This window comes from Hylobates moloch, unplaced genomic scaffold (genome assembly GCF_009828535.3).
Source record: "Hylobates moloch isolate HMO894 unplaced genomic scaffold, HMol_V3 SCAFFOLD_2, whole genome shotgun sequence".
Classification (NCBI taxonomy): Eukaryota; Metazoa; Chordata; class Mammalia; order Primates; family Hylobatidae; genus Hylobates; species Hylobates moloch.
In genome coordinates, this window is record NW_026652277.1 from 168,230,460 (window position 1) to 168,243,588 (window position 13,129).

Consider the following 13,129-nt stretch of genomic DNA (forward strand, 5'->3'; position numbering starts at 1 on the left):
TCTCTTGGAATCTGCAGTGTTTCGTGGCATTTGCGCATAGATAGCCCTGAGTGAATTGTGAGGGAGAGCTAAAACCGTTCCTTACTGCTTGAAGAAGTCCCTGAAGACTTTACAGCCCACCTGGCTTCACCCCAGACTTCCGGTGTTTAGGGCAGGTCCTCGTTCACATGCACAGTCTTGTATGGTTTCTTTTAGGCTGTTGACATTGGAAAGTACTTCTCCAAATGTACTGTATCACCACTGATGAGTCATGGGGTTTTTGCCTTCCAAACTCGAGTACCCAACCTGCAAAGGGAGCATTTTCAAATGAGAGCGTGTATTTTTATATCTTTACCTCCTCCTTGACACACTTTCTAAGTTACTCCTTCAGCGACCATTTGCCATGTGGTTTGCTTTTTGTGGATGCCCTCGCCCTTGCTTGCTGTGCTGGTGACACTCAGCTGGTGCCCCCCACCTCCTGCAGGTGCCTAATCAGTGTCTGCTCACACTGACCAGCTCACGAGTCTGGTGAGTTCAGCGGCCACCTGTGATACCTTGCTTGTCTTCTGTGGTAGCATGCATTGCGTCCTGCACTCAGTCTGCAGATGTGTAAGAGGTTGCTGGTTTCTTTTAGCTGCACAGGCCTTCACAGGGGCCGAGCTGGGTGTATTAACAATGGTGTTGAGCGGGGTGTATTAGCAGTGATGTACCACCCTACTGCGTCCCAAGACACAGGCTGCCTTCTTGATTTGGGTTTTCAGTTTCTAATTTCATACCGTGGGGCTTGGGGGAATTTTGCCGTTCAGTTATCTGTCCCCCAGTTGGGCCTACTCTTCTGAAGAAGTATTGGGATGTAGTTTGTTTCTGTCACATTAAATGAGAAACCTGAGAATCTCGGTGAATTTTTGTGCTTTCAGTCTGCCCGGGTTCAAGAAACGTGAGCACTGGGGATTGAGTGACGAAGTGGTTTGGGAGCTTTGAGCTTTGGCTTAATCACCCTTTATTCTGTGACTCACAGAAATCAGCATTGCTTTTGGCTAAAGTACACTTTTGTTTTGTTACAGAACCAGAGCAGAATTGGGAAGCTGTGGATGGCAGCCAGACGGAAACAGAGAAGAAGCATTTTTTCATTAATATCTGTCACAGAGTGCTGCAGGAAGGCAAGGCACGAGGGTGTCCCGAGGACGCGGCAGTGTGTGCAGTGGGTGAGTTGTGCCCGGACGGAAGATCTAGGTGATGCTTTTCTAGGGCATTCAGTTTGGAATGAGTTAGAAGATCTGTCTGTGGTTCATCTAAGCCTCCTCTTTCTATAATCACATGAAGGATGGTAAAAAATTTTTATTCATAACTCAAATGTCAGTAACTGCTTGATGCACTCTGGAATGCTGAAGTTGGCTAGAGCTCCCTGACGTGGGCTAAAGCCGTAACTGGGAACAGAAGGAACCATGTGGAAAATACTACGTCATCTTTTTAGTTTGTAACCTGAAGAATAACATTGCCAGTATTTGTGTACAAGTGATTTTATTTTTTAACAACTTTATTGCCTAGAATTGTTCAAAAGTTATGGTTTAAGGGAAGTGTAATCTCAGCTGTCGCCCTAGTGTAAGAGGGGCTTGCGTGCTTTGCTTCTTTTGCTGTCAGTTTTGGTCCCGTAGCTGTCATGCAGAGACTTCTCAATTATTTGATACAGGTATTTAGCACATTCATTTTTATCATTTATGACTCACTTTGAAAATGCCAGGCTATGAGAATAGTGAGAATCTGTTAAAAGCATTCAATAAGGAATTGTGAGCCTCGGTTGGATTTTAGGAATTATGTCGGTATTCAGAATTGCTGGTGTGTCTTTAAAAGCAGGTTCAGGCATGTCCATGTCTTTACTAAGAAGGACTTCGGAACAGAGTTTTAATCCTTTATAATAAAAAGCAAGTGAACCAAGAAGTAAGCAGCCTCCTGCTTGGGTTGCTAAACAGGTTTCGTTAATTTCTGCTTTGGATATGAGACACATTCTCACCCTTTGGCTGTGTGGCTGTGCTTTCAAAAGACTTTGTGTCTTGGGGTAGCTGAAGCCCTGACAGTGGGGGACAATGTCAGTTTGTAGTTGGCGCTGATGCATGTTGCAAGCCATTTGGTCTTTCTTGCCCTGGAAGAGCATTGTGCGTCATTCACGGCACTTTCCGGCTGAACCTGTGGATGACCCTGGAGGACCCCGATGTGGCTGTTAATGTCTAGCCACACGTGGCACTCTAGGGAACCCATCCACTGCCCTGGTGGGTCCGGTGGGCTGGAGAGGGCTGCACTTGCTGGGCTTGGGCTGGTTTCTTTCTTTCTTTTTCTTTTTTTTCTTTTTTAAAAATCACTTCTTTGTCTGCATGATGATTATTTTTAACCACGTCTTCTGTTTTTTTTTCCCCTTTCTCTTCCAGATAAGAATGGAAGTAAAAATCTGGGAAAATTTATTTCCTCTCCCACGAAAGAGGAAGGAAACATTCAACTCTCTTATTCAGATGGTGATGATTGTGGTCATGGGAAGAAAATAAAAACTAATATCACACTTGTATGCAAGCCAGGTAAAAATTTTTAAAAAGATGAAATCTTTTATGGGTTCGGACAGAGGTCCTGCATTCTTCATATCTCTGTTCCTCATCAGTCCCGGCAAAGCTGATCAGACAGATTGGCATGGTGTTAAGCATTTTGAGTTCCAGACTTTGGTGATGGGAGATAGGTCATTTGGAATTTTTCCCTCATCCCCTCCCCAAAACCAAGTCAGAAATGGAGAAACCAGATGGTGTCAGAAGGGAGTTGTGGTCTCAGCGCTGTATCCTCTTCCTCGGGACTGATACGCGGCCAGTCATGTGGTTACTTAACTTCCTCCAAAGGGGAAAAAAATCATGAATGGTTTAAAACATTGCCCATGATCTCACCACTTAAACACAATGTTAATTTTCATTACCTTTATTTATAGGTGTATGTTGTTTTTACCAAGTCAAAATTTTTATGTTAACAAATCTTAATGTTTCTCAAAGTGTAGTATTTTGTAAGTACTTTTCTATGTTTCACAGTTCTATTAATAATTTTTAGGAACTTCCCTGTTGACATGGTGTGGTTTTACTATTTTTAAACATTTTCCTTACTGTTGGATTAATAGCATGTTTCCAGTGTTGCTAATTGTGCTATTATGTATCCTCTCTCTACCTCCCATTGAAATATTTCCTTTGGATAAGTTCCCAGCTGTGGGATAAAGTCAGAAGCTAGGGTCATTTTGTTTGTTTGTTTGTTTTATATGGTAAAATATACAACATAACGTAAAATTTACCATCTTAACTGCTTTTAAGTGTGGAGCTTGGTGACGTTGTTGTGTAATACCACCATCATCCATCACCAGAACTTTTTCATCCTCCCAGACTGAAACTCAGTTCCCATTAAACACGAGCTCTCCATTCCCTCTCTTCTACTTTTTGTCTCTACGGATTTGACCGTTCTAGATACCTCATATAGGTGGAATGCTACAGTATATGTAGGGCTGTTTTTTCACCCTTCCATGCATTATACCTCATTTCCCACTGTCCTTTCCAAGTCTACTTCTAGCAGAGAAGAATGAGGTAAGATTTTTTAGGAACAAATGGATTAGTGATCCCTATCTCTTTTCCCCATTGACAGGTGATCTGGAAAGTGCACCAGTGTTGAGAACTTCTGGGGAAGGCGGTTGCTTTTATGAATTTGAGTGGCACACAGCTGCGGCCTGTGTGCTGTCTAAGACAGAAGGGGAGAACTGCACGGTCTTTGACTCCCAGGCAGGTCTGTGTCCGAGCAGGACCTCTGCTTTAATGTGACTTGGAACCACTTAAGGTTTCTTCCTTAACATTCTTTGTGAGGTTTTCAAGGTAACCCGCCTTAGAATTTTATTCATTCTGTTTGAACAAAATTCTGAACATCCGACGTTTGGGGCTTATTTGAGATGTTGAAAATACTATCTTGAATTCATTATTGAGGTGGGTTTGCTGAATGCAAAACTTTCGGAACACAAGGGAATAAATGATGTTTGAAAAGGCTTTCGTGTGAATTCTAGGCAAGAAACCTCTCTGAGGGAGACCTTACAAGAAGGCCATAATATCGTGCTCATCCTACTTTGAACATGCTGTCGTTTATTAGCCCAGCAGTTATGGGCTTTGAATAGCGCTTTAGGCTAACCCAGTAAAAGGGAATGGTGGAGTTGGATCCATCTCCAAGGAAAATGTTAGTAATCGCAGTTCTGGTGGCCTCAAGGGGCAGTGTCTCCTCTGCCTCCTCCACTTCTTCCTGCCGTTGGGAACCGCCTGGGAAGAACCTCTCCCTTTCAAGCTGTGGGGTGAGACCACTCTGTTAGCTGTTCGGACTGACCTTCCATACTTTTATTGTTTTTATTCTTTCTTAGGGTTTTCTTTTGACTTATCACCTCTCACAAAGAAAAATGGTGCCTATAAAGTTGAGACAAAGAAGTATGACTTTTATATAAATGTGTGTGGCCCGGTGTCTGTGAGCCCCTGTCAGCCAGACTCAGGAGCCTGCCAGGTGGCAAAAAGGCAAGTGGCTTCTCAGTTCTGTTTCATTCTTAGGCATTATGTGCTAACAAATATTATTTTCAAGAATAGGTGTGTTCTCACTTAATGTCATTGTTTTATGACAAGCATTTAAATACTGATGAGACCTGGTCTGAAAACTGAAGGATGTTAGGAGTTTAATTTCCCAGAGAAAGGAGCAGGCCCATCCTTGGGAAAGAAAGGTGGATTGAGGTCACACCTCACTTCTGCACATCTTGCGCTTCTCGGTGCCTAGATATCTCTGTGCATATTTCTGCATTCTGCATAACTGTAATTCAAATGAAGTGAGTTGTCTAAACCAGCGGTGCCAAGAGGAGATTTGGGTCCCAGTGTCCCTGCTGCTGTTAGAGACCTTGTGTGGGTTCCTGTGGTCTGCAGCCCGGGCCTGGTTCTGGTGACTCCCCACGTCGCTCACGGGCCCTCCCTTCAGTGTGGCAGCCTTGGAGTGCTTCTGCCCCTCAGGTCTTTGCTGAGAGAAACGTGTGTTTATTTCAGTGATGAGAAGACTTGGAACTTGGGTCTGAGTAACGCGAAGCTTTCATATTATGATGGGATGATCCAACTGAACTACAGAGGCGGGACGCCCTATAACAACGAAAGACACACACCCAGAGCTACGCTCATCACCTTTCTCTGTGATCGAGACGCGGGGCTGGGCTTCCCTGAATATCAGGTAGGAATGTTTGTCCCTCATCGCGCTCCCTGAGGAGGCTCACGCCTGTGGTGGGCCTTTCATTGAGAAGCAGAGCTTGTATCAGTCTGGGTTTCTGGCCAAATCATCACCGTGATTAGATTTGCCAGGATGCCTGGGCAGTATTAGTTTTTTAAGCTGTTTATTTAGTGGGTTGTGCACCTTAATAACAGCCCACAAGCCTGTCAGTTTTGGGTACAAAACATGCAAAAGCATAAAAAAAATCCTGAATTAACCCCCACTTAGCAGAGGCTAAATTTCATCCTGGTTTATTACTGGACAATCTTCCTTTGAATAAAATGAAGGGAGATGGGCACAGTAAGCTTTTCTTCACAGTTTCTCATTGGGAACATTGCTCTCATCCTTTTTTGAATCATGGTTTTATGTCACGTATCTTTCTCTTTTTGCCATCCCTCCCCGCATCTGCCGTGGATTAGGAAGAGGATAACTCCACCTACAACTTCCGGTGGTACACCAGCTATGCCTGCCCGGAGGAGCCCCTGGAATGCATGGTGACCGACCCCTCCACACTGGAGCAGTATGACCTCTCCAGGTGAGGCAGAGTCCGCTGCTCTGTTTTTGGCCTGGTGCAGATGCTGAGGTTGTGGGTGTTGCTGGCGAGCGTGTGACTGAGCTGATGATGGGGAGTGATGCTGGCTCTGGGGCTCCAGGACCAAGGTGGGGCATTTTCAGCAGAGTGAATTCTAATAACAGTCTGGTCGCCATTGGGATAGCAACCAGTCTTGGCCACAGAAGAGCCTCAGCCTTCAGCTTCATCATTTAAAACAATGACTGTCAGTGCAGAGGCGCGGGGGACAGTTCAGGTCCACTGCATACTGAGTTTAGTGAAGGTTGAGTGTAATCCTGGTGCGTCATGAGTCCAGACAAGCCAACTCCTGGTAGTGTGATTGGTGGAGCATGTTTTATTTGGTAGCTTTACTTCCCCAACTACATAGAAATAAATGAGACTGAAATGTGTACGCTCTTTAAAAGCATATACATTTTGCTTTGAAATTTTAGTCTGGCAAAATCTGAAGGTGGCCTTGGAGGAAACTGGTATGCCATGGACAACTCAGGGGAACATGTCACGTGGAGGAAATACTACATTAACGTGTGTCGGCCTCTGAATCCAGTGCCGGGCTGCAACCGATATGCATCGGCTTGCCAGATGAAGTATGAAAAAGATCAGGTGAGTCTGTTTTCACTGCTTGTCTCCTTTGCCCTCCTAATTCCGTGACTTAGTGGGTGGAGGTGGTTATTTTGGGACATCCAGATCAAAGGCGGCACAGCTGCTCGAGAGAAACTCTCTGAGTAGGAGTGGGGCCTCTGTGTGAACTCATCTGCCTCCTGTAGGAGCAGAAGCGTGTCACACAGGAATCATTGTTCACATGGAGAATGCTGTGTTGCAGACTTTTGATCACACATAGGGCAGAGGAAGCACCGAATGGTTATGTCTAGCCTGAATTCAAAAGTGTCTTTAGGTGCTTTCAGCAGACACCTGTGAAGAAGAGAGTTTTGCTTCCAAAAAGCTCTTGCTTCTAGATTGATTAGGGGGAGAAGCCGGTTTGGGAGAGTTGCTGTGGATGAACTAGATTCAAGCACGTGCTCTCATTTGCTGCAGTTCGTCACTGGGTTGAATGCAGTCACCGCCAGAACATTTACCCGTCTCCTGTGGTCATTGTACGTGGGAATCTTAAAGTAGAGATGTCTCTGACAGTTGGCCTCTGTAAAAATAGCGTGTTGGGAGTGTACTTCTCTTGGTGTATGCTAATGGCAGCTTGGAGGTTTTTGAAAGGAAGGTGGCAAGTGTGCTCTGGTGGTTAGGAATCGAGTTCCTGGTTGTGTGTACCTCTGCACATGTGTGTTCTTTACTGGAGCAATGACTTCAGTGTATAGTCAGTCCTCATTATTCACAGATTCTGCATCTGTGAACTTGCCTATCTGAGAACACGTTGTTAACTCCAAAATCACCATGCGGAGCGCTTTCTCAGTCATTGCTGGAACGCGTGTAGTGGCCCAATGTGCGTAGTACCCCGACAAGCCTGTTCCTGGTTGAAGTTGAACAGGGGGACGCTCTGGCCTCTTGTTTCTGCCTCACCCTGAGGTGAGCAGAGGATGGAGAGGGCGAGGCAGTACAGTGCAAAAGCTCCAGCCCTGGGGCCAGTTGGACGGGGTCTGAATTCCAACTCTGGCATCTCAACTCAGATGCTCCAGAGCAGGAACTTCTGTGCTGCACTGCCTGGTAAGGTCTCCCTAAGAGAAGTTTCTTGCCTAGAATTCACACTAAAGCCTTTTCAAACATGACTTACTCCCTTGTGTTCTGAAAGTTTAGCAGGGCAGGCTTAGGTGAGCCACTTAACACTCCTGAGCCTCGTTTTTCCTTTTGTAAAATAAAGAGAATAGAATCTGTCAGCATGAGTTGTCTTGGGATCTCAGATTATAATCTGTGTGTAATAGGTTTGTTTGCCTGATGTGCGGCCAGTCAGTACACTGAGACATTGGGGATTACAGCCGAGAAAGAGTTTAATTGTAGGGCAGGCGAATGAGGAGACGAGAAGAAACCTCAAATTCACCTCCCTAAGGAATTTGGGCTGAGGGACTTAAGGGGTTTGGAGCGGGCCAAGGTGTGGGGATTGTTTATTGGTAGAAGAGTGCAGGGTGAAGTCATCGGATGGGGAGATGAAGAAACTGCATTTGGTTCCCTGTAGGGGGGTCTTCAAAGTGGCTAGTGTCAGCCGTTCCACCGGAATTCAGGAACTGAAGAACATCTTACATGATTCTTGAATGAAAGCCTTATGATTCTAATGCCAGTGATTCTTTCTGTAGCAATAATGGGGATGTGAGTAGTATCTAGTGCTACGTGACTTTCAGTTACAGGCCAGCATGCAGCCTGATTGGTGCTTAATTGCATGCCCGGAACGCAGCATGCAGTTGTTGTTAACTCTTTGAGGATGGTTTCCTATTCCATATGTAATAAGGGGGTTTCTCCAGGAGCAGTGGTTCTGTATTCAGTAATTCATTGTTTGCTGCAGCTTTATAGAATGTAACCACCACCAATAACAAATCGACTGTATCTTCAGGGGGAAAAGCCTAACAGGACTGGTTTTCTTTCAGGGCTCCTTCACTGAAGTGGTTTCCATCAGTAACTTGGGAATGGCAAAGACTGGCCCGGTGGTTGAGGACAGCGGCAGCCTCCTTCTGGAATATGTGAATGGGTCGGCCTGCACCACCAGTGACGGCAGACAGACCACATATACCACGAGGATCCATCTTGTCTGCTCCAGGGGCAGGCTGGTAAGGCGCTGCTGCTGGCCGGTGACCTTCACTGCTGCATTTTTTGACTGAGCGTTGCCTTATGTGTCTCTTAACAGCAATAGTCTTGGGGTGGGTGGCGGAGTTAGGCCAGTTTTAGTTCTGCTTAAGGTCGGCGTGCAGTATATATGTGCACAGGCAGGGAATGATTTGTGGTACCGTCATGGCTGCGATTTCTGAAGTGTAAGCCTCATCTTCTGCTGCGGAGTTTGAGGCCGTGGTGACCTACACTGTTTCATGGATTTTTTTTCTGAGTCGTACAGACATTATCTGGCCTCTTAGTTCTTGTGAGTTGAGGATCATGGCAGTGGAACAGAACTTAGAGATGGTTTGGTCCTGTAGGGGCCAAGGGAAAGCTTCCCTTTCACCCTTTGAAGTTTCCCTGAAAATCAGCTGTCAGCAGGAGAAAAGACATTAAAATTTTGACGTGCATAGCACCGGGGAATAAGTAGCAGGAGAAAGATGACCCAGTAGCCTAATGTAACACAGAAGGTTATGTACCCTATTTCACAGGGGAGAGGGAGATAGGGGATGTAGACAGTTCTTTTGAGGGGGCAGCAAATGATTATTTGGGAGAATGGACTGAAATTAACTTGCAAATGATTCTCTTTGGAGCCTGAATGAGAAAGGCATTATCTTGTGCACAAGTCTGTCCAGGTGTGATTGCTGTCCTCAGTCTTCTTTTGTGGGATAGATAATGAGATTTCCGAGTTTCTTTTGGAAAGAAGCCTTCTTGTTCAGGTAAGGAAATTCCAGAGAAAGTCCCTCCCTGTGATTGGGGGTGGAGGTAACAAGGCACAGTTAAAAGGATGACCTTGATTCTCAGGCAGCTTCTCAGCATGTCAAAGCACCAGTCCTTGGGGTATTGCTTTCTCAGCCCCAGCAGTCCAAACCACAAAGTCCACAGATAGGGATCTGAGGCTTGGTATAGCTCAGGCCTATGGGTGAACGATGAGGGCTCTATGTGTAATACAAAACAGGAATAAGAAATTAAGGCTGAGGGCTGGGCACGGTAGTTCAGATCTAACCCAGCACTGTGGAAGGCCAACATGGGAAGATCACTTGAGGACAGGAATTGGTGACCAGGCTGGGCAACATAGTGAGACCCCATCTACAAAAAATAAAAAAAAAATTTAGCCAAGCGTGGTGGCTCATGCCTGTAGTCCCAGTTACTCTGGAGGCTGACGCAGGTGGATTCCTTGAGCCCAGGAGGTTGAGGATTCAGTGAGCCGTGATTGCACTGCAGCCTGGGTGACAAAGTGAGCCCCTGTCTCAAAAAAAAAAAAAAACTGGGAGGCAGAGATGGGAGGATTGTTTGAGCCCAGTAGTCCGAGAGTAGCCCGGGCAACCCAGTGAGACCCCATCTCTACAAAAAAATTTAAAAAATTAGCCAAGTGTGGTGGTGTGCATCTGTAGTTCTGACTACTTGGGAGGCTGAGGTGGGAGGATCACTTGAGCCCAGGAGGCAGAGGTTGCAGTGAGCTGAGGATGCGCTACTACTCTGCAGCTCCTTGGCAACAGAGCAAGATCCTGTTTCAAAATAATAATCATATAAGCAACTTCAGCAAAATCTCAGGATACAAAATCAATGTCAAAAATCACAAGCATTCCTATACACCATTAACAGACAGAGAGCCAAATCATGAGTGAACTCCCATTCACAATTGCTACAAAGAGAATAGAATACCTAGGAATCCAACTTACAAGGGATGTGAAGGCCCTCTTCAAGGAGAACTACAAACCACTGCTCAAGGAAATAAAAGGACACAAACAAATGGAAGAATATTCCATGCTCATGGATAGGAAGAATCAGTGTCATGAAAATGGCCATACTGCCCAAAGTAATTTGTAAATTCAATACCATCTCCATCAAGCTACCAATGGTTTTCTTCACAGAATTGGAAAAAACTACTTTAAAGTTCATGTGGAACCAAAAAAGAGCCCGCATTGCCAAGACAGTCCTAAGCAAAAAGAACAAAGCTGGAGGCATCATGCTACCTGACTTCAGACTGTACTACAAGGCTACAATAACCAAAACAGCATGGTGCTGGTACCAAAACAGATATATAGACCAATGGAACAGAACAGAGGCCTCAGAAATAATACCACACATCTACCACCATCTGATCTTTGACAAACCTGACAAAAACAAGAAATGGTGAAAGGATTCCCTGTTTAATAAATGGTGCTGGGAAAACTGGCTAGCCAAATGTAGAAAGCTGAAACTGGATCCCTTCCTTATATCTGAGACAAAATTAATTCAAGATGGATTAAAGACTTAAATTTTAGACCTAAAACCATAAAAACCCTGGAAGAAAACCTAGGCAATACCATTCAGGACATAGGCATGGGCAAGGACTTCGTGACTAAGACACCAAAAGCAATGGCAACAAAAGCCAAAATAGACAAATGGGAGCTAATTAAAGAGCTTCTGCACGGCAAAAGAAGCATGGATGAAGCTGGAAACCATCATTCTCAGCAAACTATCATAAGGACAGAAAACCAAACACTGCATGTTCTCACTCATAGGTGGGAATTGAACAATGAGATCACTTGGACACAGGGTGGGGAACATCACACACCAGGGCCTGTCGGGGGGTGGGGGGCTGGGGGAGGGATAGCATTAGGAGAAATACATAATGTAAATGATGAGTTGATAGGTTCTGCAAACCAACATGGCACATGTATACCTATGTATCAAACCTGCACAGTGTGCACATGCACCCTAGAACTTAACGTATAATAAAAAAATAACGTATTAAAAATAATAATAATAAAATGAATTACGGCTAGGAGGTAGAGGAGGTGAGTGGGATTGCTGTTGGCCCTGAGTTCCTTAGCCAGGGGAGAACAGCAGACTGTGTGGAGTTTGCTCTGCTCTTCTCTCCATGGAAATACTTTGGGGCCATTTTATACAGTCCCAATTGCGTCTGTTTTTTAATTGGGGTAAAATAGATATAATATTAAACTGACCATTCTGACTGTCTTTGGGTTACATATTTTATACACATCTCTGGTGTCTTGTACTTATCACCAGTATCCATGTCCAGGACTTTTACAGGGTCTTGCTCTGTCACCCAGGCTAGCGTGTAGTGGGTGCAGTCATTGCTCACTGAATCACTGCAGCCTTGACTTTCTGGGCTCACGTAACCTCTCACCTCAGCCTCCTGAGTAGCTGGAACTGCAGGTGGAGTTACCTGTAATTATCAAAATGGTTTTTAAATTTTTTGTAGAGATGGGAGTCTCTCTATGTGGCCCAAGCTGGTCTTAGAACTCCTAGGTTCAAGCAGTCCTCCTGCCTCAGCTTCCTAAAGTGCTGGGATTATAGGTATGAGCCACCATACACAGCCTAGAAGTTTTTTGATGGTCTCAAATCTAATTTGGAAAGGAGAGCTTTATTTCTCATTAAGGTTTGCAGCCTGCAGGGTGGCCATTTCTGACAGGCTGGGAAGTGTAGCTGCAGGCCAGAAGCCAGAAACAAGCACTGGGAGGGAGAAAGACTAAGACACGAATGAATGCTGAACAGGTTAGCCAATTATACATATTCAGCAGGTTTTAGGAGCAGCTACGCATATTCACAAAGGGATGGCATGCACGTGCATGTGCGTGGTAGGCAACATTTATGCACCATGTGTCCCCACATTCATTTTGGGTTGAAGACGTAACATTTAAATGTATTACAGTTGGGCCCTATATGTCGAAAGGTGAAGCAGAGGACATGAAGGCCCTCTGTGTGCAGCCTCCATAGAAGGCCAGGACCACCTGGGAGTTGTGGTCTCTTATCAGGAGGGAATGCTGGTCGATTGTTGTGTTGTCAGAACCGCAAAAAGGGATGGACGTTGTCAGGCGGTAGGTTGATACCAGCAGCAGAGTCTTTCAAAAGGGCCAGCTTCTGTTTAGCACTTAGGGAAGAAAGCCTAGCGGTTAATGAGGAAAGGGGTGTAATGCGGTATGTCTCACCTCCCACCCTGTCATGGACAGGAATGCAGTTTTTAAGTTTCTCTGGGGTCCCCTTGGCTAAGAGTGGGGTGTGTTCAGTCAGTTGTGGGGCTTAGGATTTTTTTTTTATTTCTTATTACCTGTAGTTTTAGGTTTACACCAGGGTCATGTGTTTTTGAGAAATTATCAAATGGTTAGGAGAGTGGAGAGACTGGAAGCCATGTTCGTTATCAACTAAATTATTAACAGTCCCTTGTTGCCGGTGTGTGGCAGCTTCCTCAAGCCCCACTGAAATGAGCCAGCAGGATGTGTTCTTGCCCTGCAGTGGCCCAGTGGACGCTGCGTCACTCACCTGCTGGTCTGCTTTGTCATTGGCTAACACACTCTTTTTCCTGGGAGACACTTCCTTTAGAGTTGAAGATCTCGGGGATCAGGGAATGAATGACAGGCAGGCTGAGTTTGGCCCATGCTCTCTGTGGGAGGTGTTCTGTCTGGGTTGTACACACTCTCCTTGGATTCACCTGAGCTTGGGCCGCTCACTTCTCTCAGTCTCAGGAAGGATCCAGGTTTGGTGTTCCACGGGGAGATGCCCAGATTGCCCAGTTCAGCCCGGTGGTCTGTTTTGGGCACG

At 45.4% G+C, this 13,129-nt stretch overlaps 1 protein-coding gene across 1 annotated transcript in view; it reads left to right on the forward strand.

Moving 5' to 3' along the window:
* IGF2R (insulin like growth factor 2 receptor) overlaps positions 1-13,129 on the forward strand; it is a 133,928-nt gene that overhangs the window by 71,852 nt on the left and 48,947 nt on the right. The window contains exons 12-19 of the mRNA XM_032161901.2: positions 1,044-1,184; positions 2,403-2,546; positions 3,637-3,774; positions 4,391-4,538; positions 5,052-5,229; positions 5,685-5,800; positions 6,268-6,436; positions 8,362-8,541. Coding sequence (XP_032017792.1) covers positions 1,044-1,184; positions 2,403-2,546; positions 3,637-3,774; positions 4,391-4,538; positions 5,052-5,229; positions 5,685-5,800; positions 6,268-6,436; positions 8,362-8,541 — 1,214 coding nt within the window. The remainder of the gene's footprint in view (positions 1-1,043; positions 1,185-2,402; positions 2,547-3,636; positions 3,775-4,390; positions 4,539-5,051; positions 5,230-5,684; positions 5,801-6,267; positions 6,437-8,361; positions 8,542-13,129) is intronic.